General features: G+C 58.5%; 1 protein-coding gene across 1 annotated transcript; it reads left to right on the forward strand.

Moving 5' to 3' along the window:
- Positions 1-233: 233 nt before the first annotated feature.
- LOC122485005 (coagulation factor X-like) lies at positions 234-12,407 on the forward strand. Its single transcript, XM_043583233.1, has 8 exons — positions 234-377; positions 1,914-2,074; positions 5,203-5,227; positions 6,122-6,235; positions 7,811-7,942; positions 8,667-8,920; positions 10,743-10,860; positions 11,743-12,407. Exons 1-8 carry the CDS (start codon positions 308-310, stop codon positions 12,300-12,302), a joined length of 1,434 nt encoding a protein of 477 aa, XP_043439168.1. The 5' UTR covers positions 234-307; the 3' UTR covers positions 12,303-12,407.
- Positions 12,408-18,802: the final 6,395 nt, after the last annotated feature.

Genomic DNA, 18,802 nt, shown 5'->3' on the forward strand with positions numbered 1-18,802 from the left:
GACTGCAGACGCAACATCTGCAAACTATAAAATGACACTTTTGTTCTCCTAAGAACTCCCTGTGCCCATGGCTGGCCCCTCAGACCGAGTGCCCAATGATGCCAGGGCCACCCCAGCCGCCCCAGGGCTGCACCTGCAGGGTGGCCCTGCCCCCACGAGGTCACTGGCCCCCGGCCCCTCAGCGGCCCAGGCTCCAATCAGGAGGCGGTGATAAGAGAAGGTCGACCAGCCGCCCGGGGCCAGGGTGCGCGAACCTTGCCCTGGAGGCCTGTCACGGCGGGACAGACACGCCGTTCTTGGCCACACCATGGCGGGCCCACGGTGCCTTGTCCTGCTCAGCGCCTCGCTGACCTGCCTCCTGCTCCTGGGGGACAGTGGTAAGTGCCCTCACCCTACAGACTACAGAGGTGACCCTCAGGGAAGAGGGGGGACAGTGGGAACCAGGGTGCTGCCCTCACACCTCCACAGGGTGGAGAGTGGGTGCCCATCTCCTGACGTGACATGGCTGGGCCTGGTGGCCTCCTTCCCTGTGGATGGGGAGCCAGATGGCAGGCCGGGTCACACACAGAAGCCGTGAACAGGGAAAGAGGGAGAGACCGAGAGAGATGGAGAGAAGTGCCCCTCCATGGCCAGAGCGAGCCCAGTGGTGGGGGCGGGGGGGGGGCGGTCACAGGCAGGGAGGAGCTTCCAGGGCCGAAAGAGAATGAGGTTCAAGCTGGCGCCTCCGCCCTTAGGCCGGCTTGGCCAGGGGAAGGGGCTGCCTGATTCAAGGCTGGACAGAGGGGGGCTTCTGCACCTTCCAGAAAGGCCGGAGGAGGCCAGAGGAGCAGGGCCTGGGGGTGGGCAGGGGCCCGGCAGCTGTTTGCGTCCTGGATGGAGGGGGGTGGACAGGGCCCGCGGGGCAGGCAGAGGGCACCTGGTGTGTGGGGGACGGGGAGGCTGTGAGAAGAGAGAAACCTAGTATATAGCAACACCTAGTGTGTACCAACCTGAACAGAGACAACTGAGACACACGTGTCGTAATTCTCACCTGCCGACAGTGGGCAAGTGAACTATATCTGAATCGAGACCACCTGGCTCCCAGGTCCCGAGTCTAGTCCTGCACGTGGGGAGCTGAGGGCTCACCATCGAGGGCAGGGGCGGAGCTCAGAATGCAGGTCGCAACCGGGAAGAGCAACTCAGAGGGCGAGGCAAGAAGGAAAGCAGAAAGCGGGTGTGGGGCTGAGGAGGAGTCGGGGGTCCTGGTCCACGGTGGAGAGAGACCGAGTGCGCAGCCGGAGACGTGGGCGCAGGTGGAGGAGGGTCCGGGGGGTCCCGGTGCACGGAGAGAGGGCAGGGCGGGCGCAGCCAGAGGAGGGATTCCGAGATGCTCGGACCCAAGACCATTCAGCGGGCGGGTGGGGATTCATCTGAGAGCTACAAATCAATGCAGTGGGATTCTTAAGTGAAGCAGAACAGAAATCAAGTACAAAACTTTGTAATAAGAACTGTTTCTTCAAAGCCATGTTTTCGTGTGTGGTCCTGGGCCTTGATGAAAAGCCTATTTTGGTCGTAGAGCGTGATCATAACAGCGCCACAGCTCACCCCTTCGGAGAGCTGAGAACGGGAAGGGTGTGGGCCGGGCGGGGCACAGGAGGGTGGCCCCAGGACCTCTGGGAAGCGAGAGTCCAGGGAGGGCTTGGGGGGCCAGCGCAGAGCTGCCAGTGAGGCCCCGGGAGGCGGCAAGGGGAAGGAGCGAGCGGACTTGCACACGGAGGGGAGCCCGGGGCCTGGAACAGGCGGGGTCCCATCCTGGGCTGGCTCGCGGCGCGAGCAAGGGGCCTTTTGCAGCGTTGGGGTGAGCGGACGCCGCAGGATGAGGAAGGGCGGGCGGCTGAGGCCCTCTCCGCTTGGTGTCCCTGCCTGTCTGCTAGTGTTCCTTCCCCCGGAGCACGCCAGCAGCGTCCTGGGGAGGGTCCGCAGGGCCAACTCGTTTTGGGAAGAGATGAAGAAAGGGAACCTGGAGAGAGAGTGTATGGAGGAGACGTGCTCGTTTGAGGAGGCCCGCGAGGTCTTCGAGGACACCGCCAAGACGGTAAGGGCTGGCGCACAGGCGCCCTGTGATGGGTGCACCCCTCGGTGGAGGCTGACCTCGCCCCTGCCGGGAGCCCAGGGCATACCTGGGCACCCCGGGTGTGCGGGGCTGAGACAGGGAATACTTCTGGTGGGGAGACTGAGGGTGGGGCGGGGCCCAGTCCGTTAGGAGGGTCATGAGAACTTCCAGAGGCTTTATTAAACCAACTCTAAAACATACGGTGTTCACTTTAAAAATTATTCACGACCTCACTGCACCTCCCCGGGCTGGGCGGCACACGGGGACACGGAGCCCACAGTCTTCGCCCAAATCCACGGCCACTGCTGTACTTGACATCAGGCACCCAAGAGCTACACCCGGAGTCAGTGCGTCGCCAGCAAACATCCCATGAGCCAACTCCACAACTGGAAATATGGAAAAGCAAAGAAATGAGAGTAGCTGGAACCATTTCGAGAAAGAGGAATCACGCCGCCCGATTCAAGGACTCACTGCAAAGCTTCACTAACCACAGGGGCATTCGCGTGTGCTGCTGGTAAGGGGACAGGTGCTTAGATCCACGGGACACACCAGAAGGTCCATAAACAGGCCCACAGAAATATGGCCAATTGATACAAAGGTTCATAAGTGAGTCAGCGAAGGAAGAAGTGTCTTTTTCCACTGATGGTTTGGGGACATCGGCACATCTCCACACACACAAGGTCTGCTTTGACCTCAGTCTCACAACTGTACAAAAGTCAACTCAAAATGGATCGAGGATCTAAAGGTAAAACATAGAACTTTAAGGAGAGAATTGTCATGTCATGAAGTTGGGCAAAAATTCTTAGACACAACATTGAAACCATAACCCATGAAGGAGAAAGTGAGTAAATTGGACTTACTCCAGGGGCGCCTGGGGGGCTCAGCTGGTTAAGTGTCTGACTCTTGTTTTCAGCTCAGGTTCGAGCACAATGTTGGACTCTGTGTTGGTGGTGTGGAGCCTGCTTAGGATCCTCTCTCTCTCTCTCTCTCTCTCTCTCCCCCTCCCTCCCCTGCTCATGTTCTCTGTACCTCAAAATAAATACATAAACTTAAAAAGATTGGACCTATTCCAAATTGAAAACTTGCTCTGTGAAAGACACGGAAGACTAAAAATACAATCTATTAACTAAAAAAATATTTATAAATCACGCATCTGACAAAGGGCCTGTACTCGGATGCGTAAAGAACTCTCACAACTCAGTAGAAGAAAATAAATAAGTGATAACTGTAACAGGCGGAAGCGAGAACAGACACTTCCCGAGAGACAGCACGTGAAGTGCAAATGTGCACAGGAGCCACCCGACATCCTCAGCTGGCACAGAAGTGCAGACTCCAGCCATGAGGAGACGCCACTGTATACGTGCAGAACTGGAACCAGGGACACGGCCAGCGTGGTGCAGGTGTGGGTAGCCCGGGCCCCACCCCTGAGTGCTTACCCTGGAGAAATTACCACTCCTTTCACACGAAAACCTGGATTGCCCCAAACTCTCGCCCTTGTCCCCGCTTGGTGCAGGGACCCACAAGCCACGGCATGGTGGAATTCTACTCCACAACATAAACGACTGATGCACGTGGTGACTTCAACGAGGATCAGAGGCATCATCTGGATGAAGCTAGTCTCACGAGGGCGTCGGTGCATCTGTATGACCCTCTCGGAGGTCACGGCTGTGGTGGCGCCAGGGGTGCGGCCATCGGGGGCTGTGAATGTGGGGGGCAGTGGAGGTGCATATCCAAATCTGTGTGTCGGATTTCACTGAACTGCACACCGAAGTAGTTTTGCTGTGTGATCGTGTCTTCAGCAAAATGTAAAGAGACAGCATAGCCGTGTCCTGGGGCTTCTGTAACTAAGCACGAGCTGGGGGCCTGGCAACGACGGGACTCACTCTCCCACAGTCCTGGAGGCCGCAAGTCCCAGTCAAAGAAGGTGTCAACACAGATGTACAAAACTTCTAGAATACAGAGCCCAGGAGAGGGCCGCTTCTGGGATGCATGGTCTTCCGGAAGCAGAGAGCTCCAGGGAAGGACCAGGAAACAGGGTCATACGTGTTTCTTGCTACATCAAGAAGTACAAGCCATCATGATGAAGAGCATTCCAGAAAATTCCAAACCTTGTCTTACGCTTTCAGTATGTGCCAGGTGGCAGTAGGGAGATTTTTACTCTCTAGTCTGAAATGTAGGTTAGTTGCTAATGAAGGGATGTACAGTGTGTGCTGGGGGTGGAAACACAGCCCCTGCTCGGAGGTTCTGCCCAGTCATGCTGACCTTGGAACATGGTACAGTGCAGCTTCCCTGGGCACCCGGAAGCACGCCCGCCGACACGAAAGTGGAAAGCTTCCTTTATCAGAGGTCTCAGGGGGATGTGCTCTGTGCCCTCTCCCAGCTTCTGGGCATTGCCAGCCTTGCAGACCCATCACTCAGGTCTCTGCTCTGCTTCCACGCGTGGCTCTTGAGCACTTTCCGTCTCTCCTGATGGCACTGCCACTGGTTCCAGGTCCACCCTGAGCCCGTGTGGTCTCTTCGTGATGCATACCTTGGTTACATCTGCAAAGGCCCTATTTCCAGTTAAAGCCACGTTCTGAGGTTGCACCTGAATTGGCAGTGGGGGCGGGGGGGCAGGGGGTACCCTGTTCAAACTACTGAACACAGCAAACAATTTCTAAGACTGAACATTTTCTAGTGTAATATAGGGTCTTGGTGTCCTATTTTAACTAATTACCAATTAACCATTTTTTCAGTTTAACATGGTTAGCCACCAAGCATCTGATCCCTTATTGAATCTTTGATATTTAACTCAAAACCATTCATTGATCAGCTTAGGGGTAGCAAAGAGAGCAAAGCATTCTTGGTACAATCCATTTCTCGGTGGTTAGATTAAAAATAAATGCTCGCTATTCAACAGAGATGGTGCATCTGAGACAATCGAAGCCCCATCTGTATAGACGCAGATCTGAACATTTCCCTGTCAGACTCCATAGTGTTAGAGCAATTCGGACCAGGAAAGGCCCCATTTGGGACAGCATCTACTGAGGTTGAGTGACGAGGTTATGGTTGTCCTCGGTGTGAAATGTCTGTTTTCCCTAATGTATTTTAAAATCTTTTTTCCCTTTTAGACTGAATTCTGGAATAAATACAAAGGTGAGATGGTTTCTATTTTAATACTGACTGGGGCTCATTTGGACACTGAAATGGGGGAGAGGGTATTTCAATTTTGACAATTCTTCCTGAATTTCCCTTCTGCTCCTGCTTATAGCTTCCTCACCTAAGACTCTCCCTCTCCGTGTGTTTCCCCAGTAGTTACTGTGGGATTATTTGGGGGGATAAATGTCATGGTTCCGGTTTTGTTACTTGAACGTGGATTTCATCAGCTTGCCTTACTGGAGCATCAACCTGTCTCATCATTTTTTAAATCCAAGGTATTAGGTAGAAACAAAAGATCAGGTCTTCTAATAAGACGGAACGTCCACAGCTTGTGAAATGGTATCAATCATGACTCGTGTTTCATTCTGCTAACATCCTTTAAATTTCCCCAAATGGCAGTTGGGCCTGCCTCTAGATCAGATTGTCCAAACGCACCGAGGAGTGTGAGGCCCCTGTCAGTGCTGGCCAGCAGCCTCCACACTCCTGCTCTACCTCCAGACCATTTGGGAAGAGGCGCCCGGACACCTGTGTTGTCGCTGTCCAGCCTAGAAACAGGTGCCGGGCAGCCGCCCATCCTCCCTCCTTTCCAGCTGGTCCCACCTGGCCACCAGCCCAGAGCTCCTCACTGTTGAAAACAGGCAGTCAAACATCTCAGCAGAAAGAGAAAAGCTTATCAATAACCCAGTTAGATAAGAGCATCACGTACACAGAGCGCAAAGGCTGGGGGTAAAATGAAGTCCAGCCGGGAGAAATGTTTACAGGGAGACAGGAAGAGCCTCAAGCTTGTTCAAGCGACCTGAACTATGTGTGCCAAGATCAACACAGCAAAGCCATTTCCTTGATTACAGCAGCTGCCTGCAAGCTTCAGGTCCCCAAACCGTGTCTTTGCAGATGGAGACCAGTGTGAAAGCAACCCTTGCCAGAACCAGGGCAAATGCATGGACAGCCTTGGGGGGTACACGTGCACCTGCTTGGAAGGATACGAAGGCAAAAACTGTGAATTGTGTGAGTTCCTTTTCTTGGTGTACCTTCGGGTGAGGGCCGCCTGAAGGGTCAGGAACGAGGGAAGAAGCTGAAACCCCTAAGGAAAACATCTCAGGTTCCTTCCGAGGTAGAGTCTGTGTTCCCTTGTGCTGCGCCATTGTAGGAACAGCAAAAACAAAGTGAAAGTGTGTCCTACAATCCACTGGGTTTTAGATACAATGAGAGACACACAGCCTTCTGTGTTCCTCTGAGGGGGCTGCAGCACACTCACGGAGCGTGTGGCCAGGAACACGGAGACCTGGGGTGGTGCTACCCATCTTCTTAAATTCCTTGTGGCCCCGGCAGCGGCTCTGAATCAGCCACTTAGGTTTGTCAGTGCAGATGTCAATTCCGAATGTCCGCAATTGTCCAATTATAAAAATCTGATACATTTAGTGAATTCTACAGGGAAAAGTCACTGAGTTTTCCTAACATGGTGAGTATGGCCATTAATTTTTTAAAATAAAAATTAGATTCAGATTAGGCCAGTTTTCATTAAGAAGAAAGATACACATTTCTTTCAGATTACTTAATTCGTAACCTTTAGGAAGTGCTCGGAGCTGGGATCACTGTGGGACTGTCCCCGACGGGGATCTCGGTCCCGCGTCATCCCTCCTGCAGCCCAGAGCGTCCTCTCCTGCTCCCCGTCTGGCTGAGCCAGAGCCGCTGGGTGTTTTCTAAAGTTTCACTAACGGTGATCCTCTCACTGTAATTATTTATTCATCAGAACCCCAGGGGCAGAACGTAACGTAAATTGTCTTGGTGACGCCGCTGCTGTCAGTGTGCAGTCACATGTTGAGCATGTGCTGGCGACGGTGGGCAATTCTGGCCAAGTCGGAGCCCCTGAGCCGCGGGGGATGCGCTCAATCTGGCCTGGAAGGCCCAGGAAACCAGCCACGGGCTCACTGTGTCAGGAGCTGCACATGACCTGGGAGGCAGTGTGGCCTCCACCGCTTTACAAGTGAGGAAACGGAGGCCCATAGGGTTTAAAGCACTTGCCCAAATCACACGGCTGGCGACAGAAAGCACCCGGCCAGTCTCTGCTGCTGCCTCGCCGATGCCCGGACCCCAGTCTCCCAGACCAGTTCCAGACCCTTTATTCCGCAGGCGACCCTCCAGCCTCAGTGGACCGGCCCGTGGCCATGCTGCCGTGCTCCGCCTGGCCCGTGGCCCCAGAGCCCTTCCTCGTGCCGGCCGGTGCACACTGGTCGTGGGGCTGTGGGGGGAGGCGCGTGCCCCTCTTAGGGCTGAACATGGAGCCCGTGGTGGAGGGGCGGGTCTGGGCACCCAGGGCCCGGCAGACAGCACGCTGGCCCCACGTGGTGAGGGAGCCGCAGGGCAGGGACGAGCCTCCACACAGAGCCCCTGGCCCCCACCCTGCTCCAGGGGCCCGTCCCACTCGCGCGGTTCCGTGCGGTGACCGCCCCTCTGCTGCAGCGGGGAAGGGGGGCAGGCTGACAGTGGGTGGATCTGCCCTGGTGCTGCTGTCCCTCCTCCCGGCTGCCTGCGGCCTCGGTGTCCCCGGCCAGCCCTGAGGGCCCACACGCGTCCCCGCAGCCATGCGGAAAGCCTGCAGCCTGGACAACGGCGACTGTGACCAGTTCTGCAGTGAGGAGCAGGGCTCCGTGGTGTGCGCCTGCGCCAGCGGCTACGTCCTCGCGGACGACGGCAAATCCTGCGTCTCCACGGGTAGGAGGCACGTGGGCCTGAGTGGGACCGCAGGCCCTGTGAGCCGCCTGAGAAACGGGCCAGCGACGCTGCCTGACTCCCCGGGGGAGGTGCAGACATCAAGTGACTTGGGGGTGGGGGGTGCTCTGCCCAGCGCCGGGTTCGTGGCAGACCCTGAGGAGCCACGAAATGGTCGTGATCACGGCACGTCCTGTAGCCCCGGGAGTTGGAGCATGTCCGGGGCAGCGAGGCCTGTGTCTGGGCCGTGGACTTGTGGCGGGGGGGGGGTGCAGGAGCCAAAGGAGGAGCCGAGGACCCCGAGAACAATTAGACTGCATGGGCCCCAAGTGACGGCCCTCAGGCTTCCTTTTCCGTGATGTTCTGTGACAAAAGCCGGGCCCTGAGTCTGGCCTAGAGGCTCACAGAGGGCGGGGCCCAGCAAGGGACGGGGTCCTCGCTGCTCCGGTCCAACCACACTTCTCTGTGGCAGGGCCTGACTGGGCTGGAGCACTGAGAGGCCACTGTGCTCTCTCTCTTAGCTTCCTCTGCTTCTCACAGTGGCCCCAAGCGCTCCTCAAAGCTGGCTCCTGCCCAACCAACAGCTGTGGCATCACCTGGGGCGGGACCGCTGTTACCAGCATGTTCCTCCCTATTCCCTCCTCCTGTGGGCCGGGCGGACAGTTCCATTGGGGGGGGGCGGGGCGAGGGGGGTCCTGCTCACTGAGGCCGGCCCGTGTTCTTTCAGGGCCTTTCCCCTGCGGGAAACGCACTCAGACGCGCAGGAAGAGGTCAGCAGAGACCGTCCATGGCGGTGAGGGTCCCTCTGAAGCCTCTGAAGCAGACGTGCAGGACCAGCACCCTGAAGACCTGCCTCCCACCGACAGCCCTCTGTACCTGCAGCCCTTCAACAAGACGGAGGCCAGCCCCGTGGAGGACTCAAGCAACCTGATCCGGATCGTGGGTGGGCAGAACTGCCCAGACGGCGAGTGTCCCTGGCAGGTGACTGCGGAGTGGGCCTGGTGGTGCCGGTGGGCGGTGGGGACTCCCTGCTGGCTCTGGGGCAGAGCGTGCCGAGGTGAGAAGTGGGCCCTGTCCCTCCCCACCCGACATCCAATCCCATGTGTGTGTCCATTAAGGACAGACAGAAAGGAGAGGAGCCCTGGAATCCAGCGCGGGCTGCAGGCTCAGGCCGGCAGGCGGAGTGGCTGCCTGATGGGGGCCAGCCCTCTGTTTGCCCCTCCAACCGGCAGGCAGACAATCTGTCCCTCGGTCTCATCTCTGATTTGGTCAGTGCTAACGAGGCGGGTAGCAATCTGGGGAGAAGCACATCCACCTGTTTGCAATCCACGCTCTTTGGTTGTTGGTTTGGACGGAGGTTTCCAGATGAACAAGTAACACGGGACTCATGCTTAGAGTTGAGTTTCAGACAAACAGTGAACAACTTTTAGTGTAATGTGTCCCAAAGACAACAGGGGACATGCTGGTGCTAGAAGCCATTGGATGCTTATCTGATTCGGCTTGACTGGGTGGTGCCTACTGTCTCTGGCGAATCCGGGCGTGAAATGCTTGGTACCCAAAGCCAACAACAGACCCTCCAGAGCCACCACCACCCTTTACGCATTTCTTCACCTGCCCCACCTCCCAGCCCTACGTTATCAGGGGCCCAGAGGGGAGCATGCGCTCGTGTGGTCACCACGGGGTTGGTGTGTGCTGAGCGAGCGCCACCGATGTGGCTCCGGCGGGAGCTCAGTGGCCCCGGGCCGGCGTGGAGCTGGGGGGGCTTTGGAAGGCCCCCCACAGACAGACAGGATGGGGGGGTGCGGTGGGGACCTGGGCGGCGGGATCCTCTCCAGGGGACGCGAGAGCCCTGCTCTCCCAGTCCAGCGGCCTCGCCATCACGTGTAGGAGAAGAGTCAGGGTCCAGGTCTGGGGAAGACTGATGCCCCTTGGCCCTGCTACTTCGTGCCGGTCACCAAGGTCTTCAGGAACGCTTTCAGACTTGGAACCTTGTTGTTCCCCAACCGGCATGAGCCAGCCACGTGCCGGAACTCTCTAGATAAAAAGGAAAAAGTGCGCCATTTCCAGATTTGCAGCCCGGTTCTCTGGGGAAGAAGGGACACGAGGGCTGCAGGGCCACCTGGGCCTGCCAGCACTCACTCCCGGGGGCGATGCCCTCACTCTCAAATCCTGTCGGGGAGAAAGCCGCCCACAGGGGGAGCCCCGTGGATTCCAAGGGATTTGCCCTTGAGTGGTGGCATCTGTGGGCCGTCGGGGGAGGGCCGTCCCAGATACCAGAAGCTTCTCCCCAAACACTGGCGCTCGCCTGGTCTGTGCGCTAATCCGTAGCCATGTAGCCGGCAAAGGTTATCAACAACGAAGATCGTTTTTCTACGGGTGACACTGTGACAGCTCTGGAAGGGACAGGATGGCTCCCTGAAGAAGGGAGTCTGGGGTCCAGGAGCAGAAAGTTGAAGCGAGGCAGAAGCCCCTCAGGCGCCACTAGCGGGGCCCCTGCAGACGTCTGTTGGGTGGACCATTTGGCTGCTCTGTGGGAAGGAGCCGCCCAAAGCTGCGGTTTCCGCAGAGCAGCGGGGGGAGGACCTGGGGAGGGGCTGCGGCCCGGCCGTGAGCCACACGGTGAGGTCTCCGAGCGCGCTCTGGCACCACGCCCCGCGGGACACATAAGAAAAGGAGGGGCCGTGCTGCGGGCAGGTGTGCAGGCCAGGCCGGCGCTGCCCTGGGCCTTGCGTTCCCGATGGGGAGGGGAGCCCAGAGGTCAGTCCCAACCTCGGGGGGGGGGGCTCCTGCGTGCTCCCCACAGGCCCTGCTCATCAACGAAGAGAATGAGGGGTTTTGCGGCGGCACCATCCTGAGCGAGTACCACGTCCTCACTGCAGCGCACTGTCTGCACCAGGCCAAGAGATTCAAGGTGAGGGTAGGTAAGTGCGCCACACTCAGAGGCACTAGTTAACACGCCAAACCCCGTGGGGGTGCGGGTGGGGGGGGGGGTCACAGGCGAGGGAGGGCGGAGAAGGGGAAAGCGGGGGGCAGGGGTGGGGCCGGTCCTCCCCCTTGTTGTCTGTGTCCAGGCCCAGCGCGGCGAGCCTCCCCTCAGGGCCCCTTCCTCTGGGAAGGTTTCCGGAGCCCTCCGAGCACAGAGCATCTGCTGCTCGTGTTTGTGTCTGCGGGGCTGTTTTGTGACGTCCGTCCTTCTCCTCCAGACTCTAGACCAGTTCAGCAAAGATCCACCGCAAGCCACACATGCAGGCCATCCATGTGCCTTTTAATTTTCTAGTTCCATTTCCTATTAGGCATCTTCAAAGTTTATAGATGAAATTAATTTTAGCAATACGTCTTAATCCAGTATATCCAAAATATTATCATTTCAACGCGTAATCAGTTCTGAACTAGAACGAGATATTCTGAGTCTGTGTTCTCATGACAAATCTGATGCTGACACTCAGCACGTCCCAGTTCCCACCGGACGCCGTCCCGGTGCCAGGCAGCCGTCTGGACAGCGTGGCCAGCCGGTCAGGCACAGAGCCTTCCGCCCCCAGGTGCCCCTGCCGCGCGGCACAGGCTCAGGAAGTATCCACCCGAAGTACTGGCCACACTTAAAAGTGCGGCTGGCGGTCGCCCCTGGGGAGTGAAACTGAAAGTCATCTTTATTTGCCTCGTTACGATTTTATCTTTCAGAGTCTCTAGTGACCATGTTCCATTTTTTTAATAAAAAAAAATAACCGCTACTCTCAAAAGCACCGTGCACGTAAGTGCATGGCCAACCCCGAGCTGAACGCCACCATGTCCTCACCATCTCCCAGGTGAACGGGACACGGGCACAGAGGAGGGCAACGAGGTGGCGCACGAGGTGGACGTGATCATCAAGCACAACAAGTTTGTCCGGGAGACCTATGACTTCGATATCGCTGTCATCAGGCTGAGGACGCCCATCACCTTCCGCAGGAATGTGGCCCCCGCCTGTCTGCCCCAGAAGGACTGGGCCGAGTCCACACTCATGGCGCAGAAGACGGGCATCGTGAGCGGGTTCGGGAAGACTCACGAGAAGGGCCGGCCATCCGCCATCCTCAAGATGCTGGAGGTGCCCTACGTGGACAGGAACACGTGCAAGCTGTCCAGCAGCTTCACCATCACCCAGAACATGTTCTGCGCTGGCTATGACACGAACCCCGAGGATGCCTGTCAGGGGGACAGCGGGGGCCCCCACGTCACCCGGTTCAAGGACACCTACTTCGTCACCGGCATCGTCAGCTGGGGAGAAGGATGCGCGCGGAAAGGGAAGTACGGCGTCTACACCAAGGTCACCAACTTCCTCAAGTGGATTGACAAGTCCATGAGGGCCAGGGCCGGGGCCCAAGGCTGAGCGGGGAGACTTGCGCCCCACCCCCAGCTGCTGGTGTCTCGTTTGTACGGCCCAAGGCCGAGCGGGGGGCCCTGCGCCCCACCCCCATTAAAGTCATGCCAGCTGCTGGTGTCTCGTTTGTGTTTGCACGGGCGGTCTCAGCGGCAGCGCCTGGACCAGGTCTCCTGTCTGCAGTGGCGCCACCTATGTGGATTCCCTACCCTGGTGTTTTCCTCGCTCCGTGGAAGACACGTTCCTCTGGACACCAGAGCCAGCCTTTCCCTCTCCAGGTTGGGAAGTGCCGTCAAGAGACGCTAGACGGTGGGACAGGAGTCCAGACGCCCCAGGACAGGCCCCCCCCCCACCATTGACAGCAGGCTCTTCCGGTTGTGGTCAGGACACTGGGGAGGCAGTGGCGGGGGCTCTGGGAGCAGGGGCCGGGTGGGGGTCCCAGGAAGGCTGAGAGCCTCTCCCCGGCCCCGATGCTTCTGTGTGGACTGAGCGGCTGCTCCTCCCGCTGGTCCCGCACTGGACGCGGCCGGGGGGCCATCTGCTGTCCCACAAGCGGCTCGTGTGCTCCCAGGGGCAACGGTCCCCAGCCCCCAGATTAAACCAGTCTGTGTTTACGCGACTCCTCAGCGGCCCCGAGCGCCCTGTGTGCTGTGGGGTCTGGGGGAGGGGCCCGTCTGCTCTGCGCGCGGTCAGCCCTTCCCGTCAGGGTCCCCAGCCTGCGGTCATGAGGAGCAAAGTGCTTTAGCAAACCCTTTTCCAAACGCCCCCACAGTTTGCATTTTGCGTAACTGCGATGAGCAAAGTTTCAAAGTGCCAGTACCGAGATGCCCCAAATGTCACAGGCTGGCAGCGTGCTTTGTCAACAGCAGGCAACGCGAGGTTAGGGAAATTGATGTGAGCGGACACGTGGTTTCCCAGAGGCCGTCAGAGGCGCACAGAGAAGGCCCAGGGCTGAGCGGGGTGGGGGAGGCTGTCCTCTTGCGGGTTTTCCACGCACCTGAGCACTCTGTGCGCCCTGAGCCCTGGACGGGTTCTGAGGTCAAAGGTGGTCTGGGGCCCAGACAGGATTGCGGCCCTCATCTCTCACTGGTGGCCCGGGGCGGCGATGGGGCTCACGTGCGCATCAGAGGGGGAGACTGAGGCACACCAGAGAAGGGCGTGCCCCCGCTGCCTCCCTCTGGCGGCTCCTCCTCTCTTCCAGAAGGAGAACCCGTTCAGTGAGGCCCTGGAGGAGACGACAAGATGCTGTCGGGAGGGTGGTGAGGGCTGGGACTCATGACGGGGCACCTGCTGTCCCCTGTGCCCTGCCGCCACTCACCTCCCTCCATGATGCTATCTGCCTGGGGATGGAGCTAACGGAACTGCCCGGCACACATGTCCCTCTCACCAGGCTGGTCGGCTGCAACCGAGCATCGAGTGCCCCTCAGGGACACGGGGACACGGCAGGGTGGCTGGGGTAGGGCCCAGGCCCCGTGGATGGCGGGCACAAGACCCAGGAGCCGCAGGGGAGAAGGCGGATGTGGTTCTTGTTCCCGAGGGAAAGGACAGAGATCTCAGGACAAATGCCATGAACCCCATCTGCTCCGTACCCCCACCTGTTCCTTGAAGGGTCAGTCGCCCCCAAACACTGAGTGGCTTCCACAGGCCCAGCCTGAGTTAGGGGGGCGGGGGGGGGGGTTCGCTGGAGGGTGGGCGTGGCCAAGGCCGGGGGCCAGGCCTGTTCAAGGGAGGCCGACGGAACTACCAGATCAGAGGGCAGGTGGGCCCAGGTTTCCGTTTAGGGGCAATTCCACCACAGGAATCCCTGATTGAAGCAGGTCACCGAGGACACCAAACCCTGGAGTCTCCCGGAGTCTCAACTTTGCAGAGAAATGACTCTTTCATCGCAGACAGGACAGGTGGCTCCCCAGCAAGACCGCCCACGGGAGTCAGTACATGAGGGGAGCAAGTGATGGGGAGCCCGCGTGGCATGGGCTGTGAGGCCCCCACAGCCAGGATGCTGACAGTGCACCATGTGTCCCCAGTCCTTCCCGTGTGCCTGAGATTGAAGCCAAACTTGCTACTTCCCCCATCACGTGGTGCTGAGTGCGTCTCGGGTTTGAGGACACACTCGGTTCTTACAGAACGCCTCCGTGGTCCGCTGGTTGCCTGGCTCGAAGCCCCAGGCTGTGGTCCACTCTGTGCCTTTACAGAAACGCTTGCCATGCTGCCTCGGGGACCCGTCCTGCCACACTGGCCTCCGTGCTGGGCCCCAGGCAGCCCGTGGCCCTGGGGTCGCTCCAAGCCCCCAGAGGCTGCTTACTGGGCTCAGGTTTCTCTCCCCATCACACACCCCCTTATGTGCTCTCCTCCAGGCTGTGACTCTTGACCAGCCCCCTGCCCTCCTGTGTGCCCCCCATGCAGGGGACCTGAAAGGTGAGCTCCAGGTGACTGTCCCCTGCCCAGAGCTGCCCACGTGGGAGCCCCTGAGCCTTATTACTCAGGGTCGCCCGCGGGATGCCGGCTGTCCCCGTTTCCTGGCACGGGACCTGCTGACCTCACTCCTGGGAAGCCCGCCCAGCTCCAGGGTCCTCGACACCTCACCTCAGCCCCCTGTGCCTTGGACATGGAAGAGAAGCAGTGCGGAGACACTGACACTGACTGTATGCAGTGAGGTGGTGTGTGTTGTAGGCCGGGGGCGTCCTCAGCAGCCCCTTGTGCTCAGGCCCGTGTCCACAGACCTGTCCCTGGTGGCCGTGGGCTGGTGGGCCGCGTGGTGCTCAGGCCTCTGCTCCACCCTGCTTGGCCCTTCCCCAGAGGCCCAGGGGCCAGGCGGGGCCAGGCGTGACGAGCCGTCCTGCTTCTCTCACTGGTGACACACGTGGGAAGTGGTGGCGTCCCTCCGGGCCCTCCGGGAGCCAGAGCCTGCCCTACAGTCGCCGCCACCCCACCAGCCCCACACACCAGCCCCTCGCTGCCCTGCTCTCCCTCAGCACCCCCACCCTCTGCACACACAGGAGTAATGACATAAACCCAACTTTGTAACTTTTAAATGAAGATGGCACATTGAAACCATATTATTTTGGATCTATTGGGTTGGGTATGTGTATCATTAAAATTATTTTAAGGTCTCTCTTCTGATGTTTTAATTGTGCTGCCGGGACACTGTTCTGACCACTGGGGCTTCCGACGGTCCCGACAGCCCACCCCATCTCTGGTCAGAACCTCTGGAGCACACACCCCCACGTGCTGGGCTGATCAGCGTGTTGTCTGTAAGAGAGACCCACGCGGGACCTCAGGCAGTTTGCGGCACCGCGTCCAATCTTACACAACCCGAAACTATCACAGGACCTACAACAAAAGGGGATTTATGGAATTTCGTTCTGGAAGGGCTGTGGATAAGAGGAGTGGCCAGAAAACCCTCTAATAAAAGCCGAAAATGGACACTGTATATCCCTTTTAGTAAATGTGTCACGGGGCCAGTACAATGGCAAGAAATCAAGAGGTGCGAAGGAAGAAAACGAAAGAAAGGTGAGCATACCCCAGCCGTGACCACTCACCCTCAAGTGGCCCGCACCTCATGTCCCAGAATGGCACTCAGAGCTCCAGCCATCACACCTGTATCCCCAGCAGAAGGATGGAGGAAGGGACAAAGAAACAGCCACACCAGTTGTCTTTCAAGAAGTTTCCCGGGAGCTGCGGCCTGGCCATTCTGTCTGCATCCTGATGGCCAACACGTAGCCACACGGCCACGCTTGACACCAGCGATCCAGCTACAGGTCGGGGGCTCTCATCCTGGAGCCTTGCTTCACCACTGTCGTCCCTCCAGGGCAGATCTAAGAACCCCGAGGCTGCTCTCTGCCGTCCTTTGCCTGTGTCTGAAATGCCCCCACTTCCCACGCCTCTAGCTCCTGAGAGGATTCCTACCCACCCTTCGTACCTCGGAGGGAGAGCCACTTCAGGGGGAAACTCTCGCTGGCCCTGCAGCCGTAGCATTGGGTCCCCCCGGGTGTCTGACATAGTGTCTCTGCAGCCCCCTCGCTCTGTTTGGTACATTGTGAGGGATGGCTTGGCAGGTCCCGGCCCCGCACCACCAGCCGCGGCCAGGACCCGTCTGTCTGGTTTCTTGCTTAGCTCCCAGCACCCGGCCAGACCCTGGCATGTGGAAGTGCTTAGCAAGTACGTGCTGGGTGGGCTGAGCTGACCTTTCTAGCTCCCTGTCCCATCCCGCCTCCCCAGTCCTTCCCACGAGCCCGAGATTGGAGCCAAACTCACCACTTCCCCCAATGGCTCAGGGGCAGACCAAACCCAAGTTTATCTGCACGGGCATGGACAGCTGGGAAGCCCCTGCTCAGGGAGGCTGCTTCTCCCAGTCCCCCGTGGCCATGCTATGGTCACCCAGGGCATGTGAGTGGGGGCCCCGCAGGCCAATGAACCCAAGGGGAACACCGTCCGGAGGCACTCAAAGAAAAATTTAGGAGCACCCGGCAGGAAGGAGACAGACACGGGCCTCGGCAAGGCTGCGCCCAGGGCGGGCCCCAGACGGTTCCAGGACCCGCTGGTTCAGGCCGCGCTCTCCGCTCTGCCCCTCAGTGGTCAGTCGCCACCCTGGCGCCTCCATCCTGAGTGAAGTAACAGCGGCGCCCCCCCAAGCAGGGCCGAGATAAGGCTGGAGGGCGGACTCCCAGCGGCCATTGGACCACCGCCTTCCTGAAGACGCAGCTCACACGAGCAGAGGCCCCAAACTGGTCTTCCCCATGGCGCGCACAGCACAGGCCCCAGGGAGCTCGAAGGGGCGGACAGGAAGTCCTTCCACAGGCTGATCTCTTCACCCTCTGCGCAGAAGCCACACAAGCCCTCAGCTGCGCAACCGGCCTGTCTCTGGTCTCCCCGGGGGAGCTGGAAGCCGCCACAGGCCAACCGCCCCCGGAGCAGTGGCCGCAGCTCTAACCGCCCAGGCACCACTGCAAGGGTGGACGCGGTCCACCAGAGAAAGCGCTTTTTAAAGGGATTAGAAATGTTAAGTTGATTCAAATACTTTTGAGTGAAATACCTGGAGTTGAAACCTAGTTCAGATTTTTCAGCGTTAGGATTCTCAAACACATCGAGTATATCTTCGCTCCTGACATTATACCTCAACCCCAAGAGTAGACGTCCTGGGGGCCAATCTCACCCAGGAAGGGCCCTGGCAAAACTAAAGGTGATGTAGCAGCACACGCTGACCGGAGCACAGAACCAGGGAAGGAGTAGGCCTTAGTCTTGGCCGAGGGCCTGTGTCATCTGCAAACCCCGTAAGGTCAGGAGGCTACAGATGTAAATGCCTGGATCTGCTAAGTGGGAACCTTACCTGGAAATTATCACCAACACAGCATCAGCAGGGTGAATGCTCACGACAGCGTCCGGGTGACAACAGGGCTCGTCAGAGAGGACACTGCTGGTAGACCTGCAGCGGAGACCCTGGGGGGCCAGAAAACGGAAAGGACTGCCCTTCCCTCACACAACTCAGTGAAAGGGCTCTAGAGGCACCCAGCTGGCTCAGTCAGTGGAGCTCTTGATCTCAGGCTTGTGAGTTCAAGCCCCACGTTGGGGGTGGAGATTAAATAAAAAAAAACTTTTTATTTAGTTATTTATTTATTTATTTATGGTTTTTTTTTTTTTTTTTTTTTTTTTTTTTGGAGAGAGAGACACACAGAGAGACAGAGCACAAGAGGGAGAGGGTAAGAGAGAGGGAGACACAGAATCTGAAGCAGACTCCAGGCTCCAAGCTGTCAGCATAGAGCCCGACACGGGGCTTGAACCCAGGAACCGTGAAATCATGACCTGAGCCGAAGTCAGATGCTTAACCGACTGAGCCACCCAGGCACCCCATAAATAAATAAAAACATTATGAAAAAAAGTGTTCTAGAGGCCACTCAAGCACAAGAAGCAGGGACTTGGATTAGGGGACCTGCCCCCACTTGGGCAGAAGTGAGGTCTGTTCCTGTGACACAATGCAGACCAGCCACAGGGACAAGATCTCTGTGTCCACAACCCTGAAGTGCCCCAATGTGCACACAAGCCAAGTCCAAAGAGAAGGCCACTGACACCCAAGGTGTGTCTCCTCCATGGCCAAGCAGGACCACATGCTACCGGTAACAGCTGATCCCGGATTTCCACTGGTCGCTGTCCACTGCTGGAGGGAGGACCGCGTGGTGCCGACAAAGCCCAGAGTGAGATCCAGGCCGTGAGCACACGGCTCTACACCCGGCTGCAGGGTGGCCCCACAGAGCAGCGGAAAGTGGCTGTTCCTCACGCACTGCCGTGAGAGAAAGGGACAGCGCGGCCCCAGCGCAAGAGGATTATGGGCCTGCCAGTGACCACACTTTCCTGCTCAGGGGACTGGCTGGGGAAAGGGCAGCCTGGAGGTCAAGAACCTCCCGGCCATAAATCCACGGCACACGCTCCAACCCACAGACACCATCCAGGGCACGTGGGTCCCTCAGCTGGGATCCGGATGTGCCTAGGGCACAGGTGACACTATATGACTCGGG

Source organism: Prionailurus bengalensis, chromosome A1, assembly GCF_016509475.1.
Source record: "Prionailurus bengalensis isolate Pbe53 chromosome A1, Fcat_Pben_1.1_paternal_pri, whole genome shotgun sequence".
Classification (NCBI taxonomy): domain Eukaryota; kingdom Metazoa; phylum Chordata; class Mammalia; order Carnivora; family Felidae; genus Prionailurus; species Prionailurus bengalensis.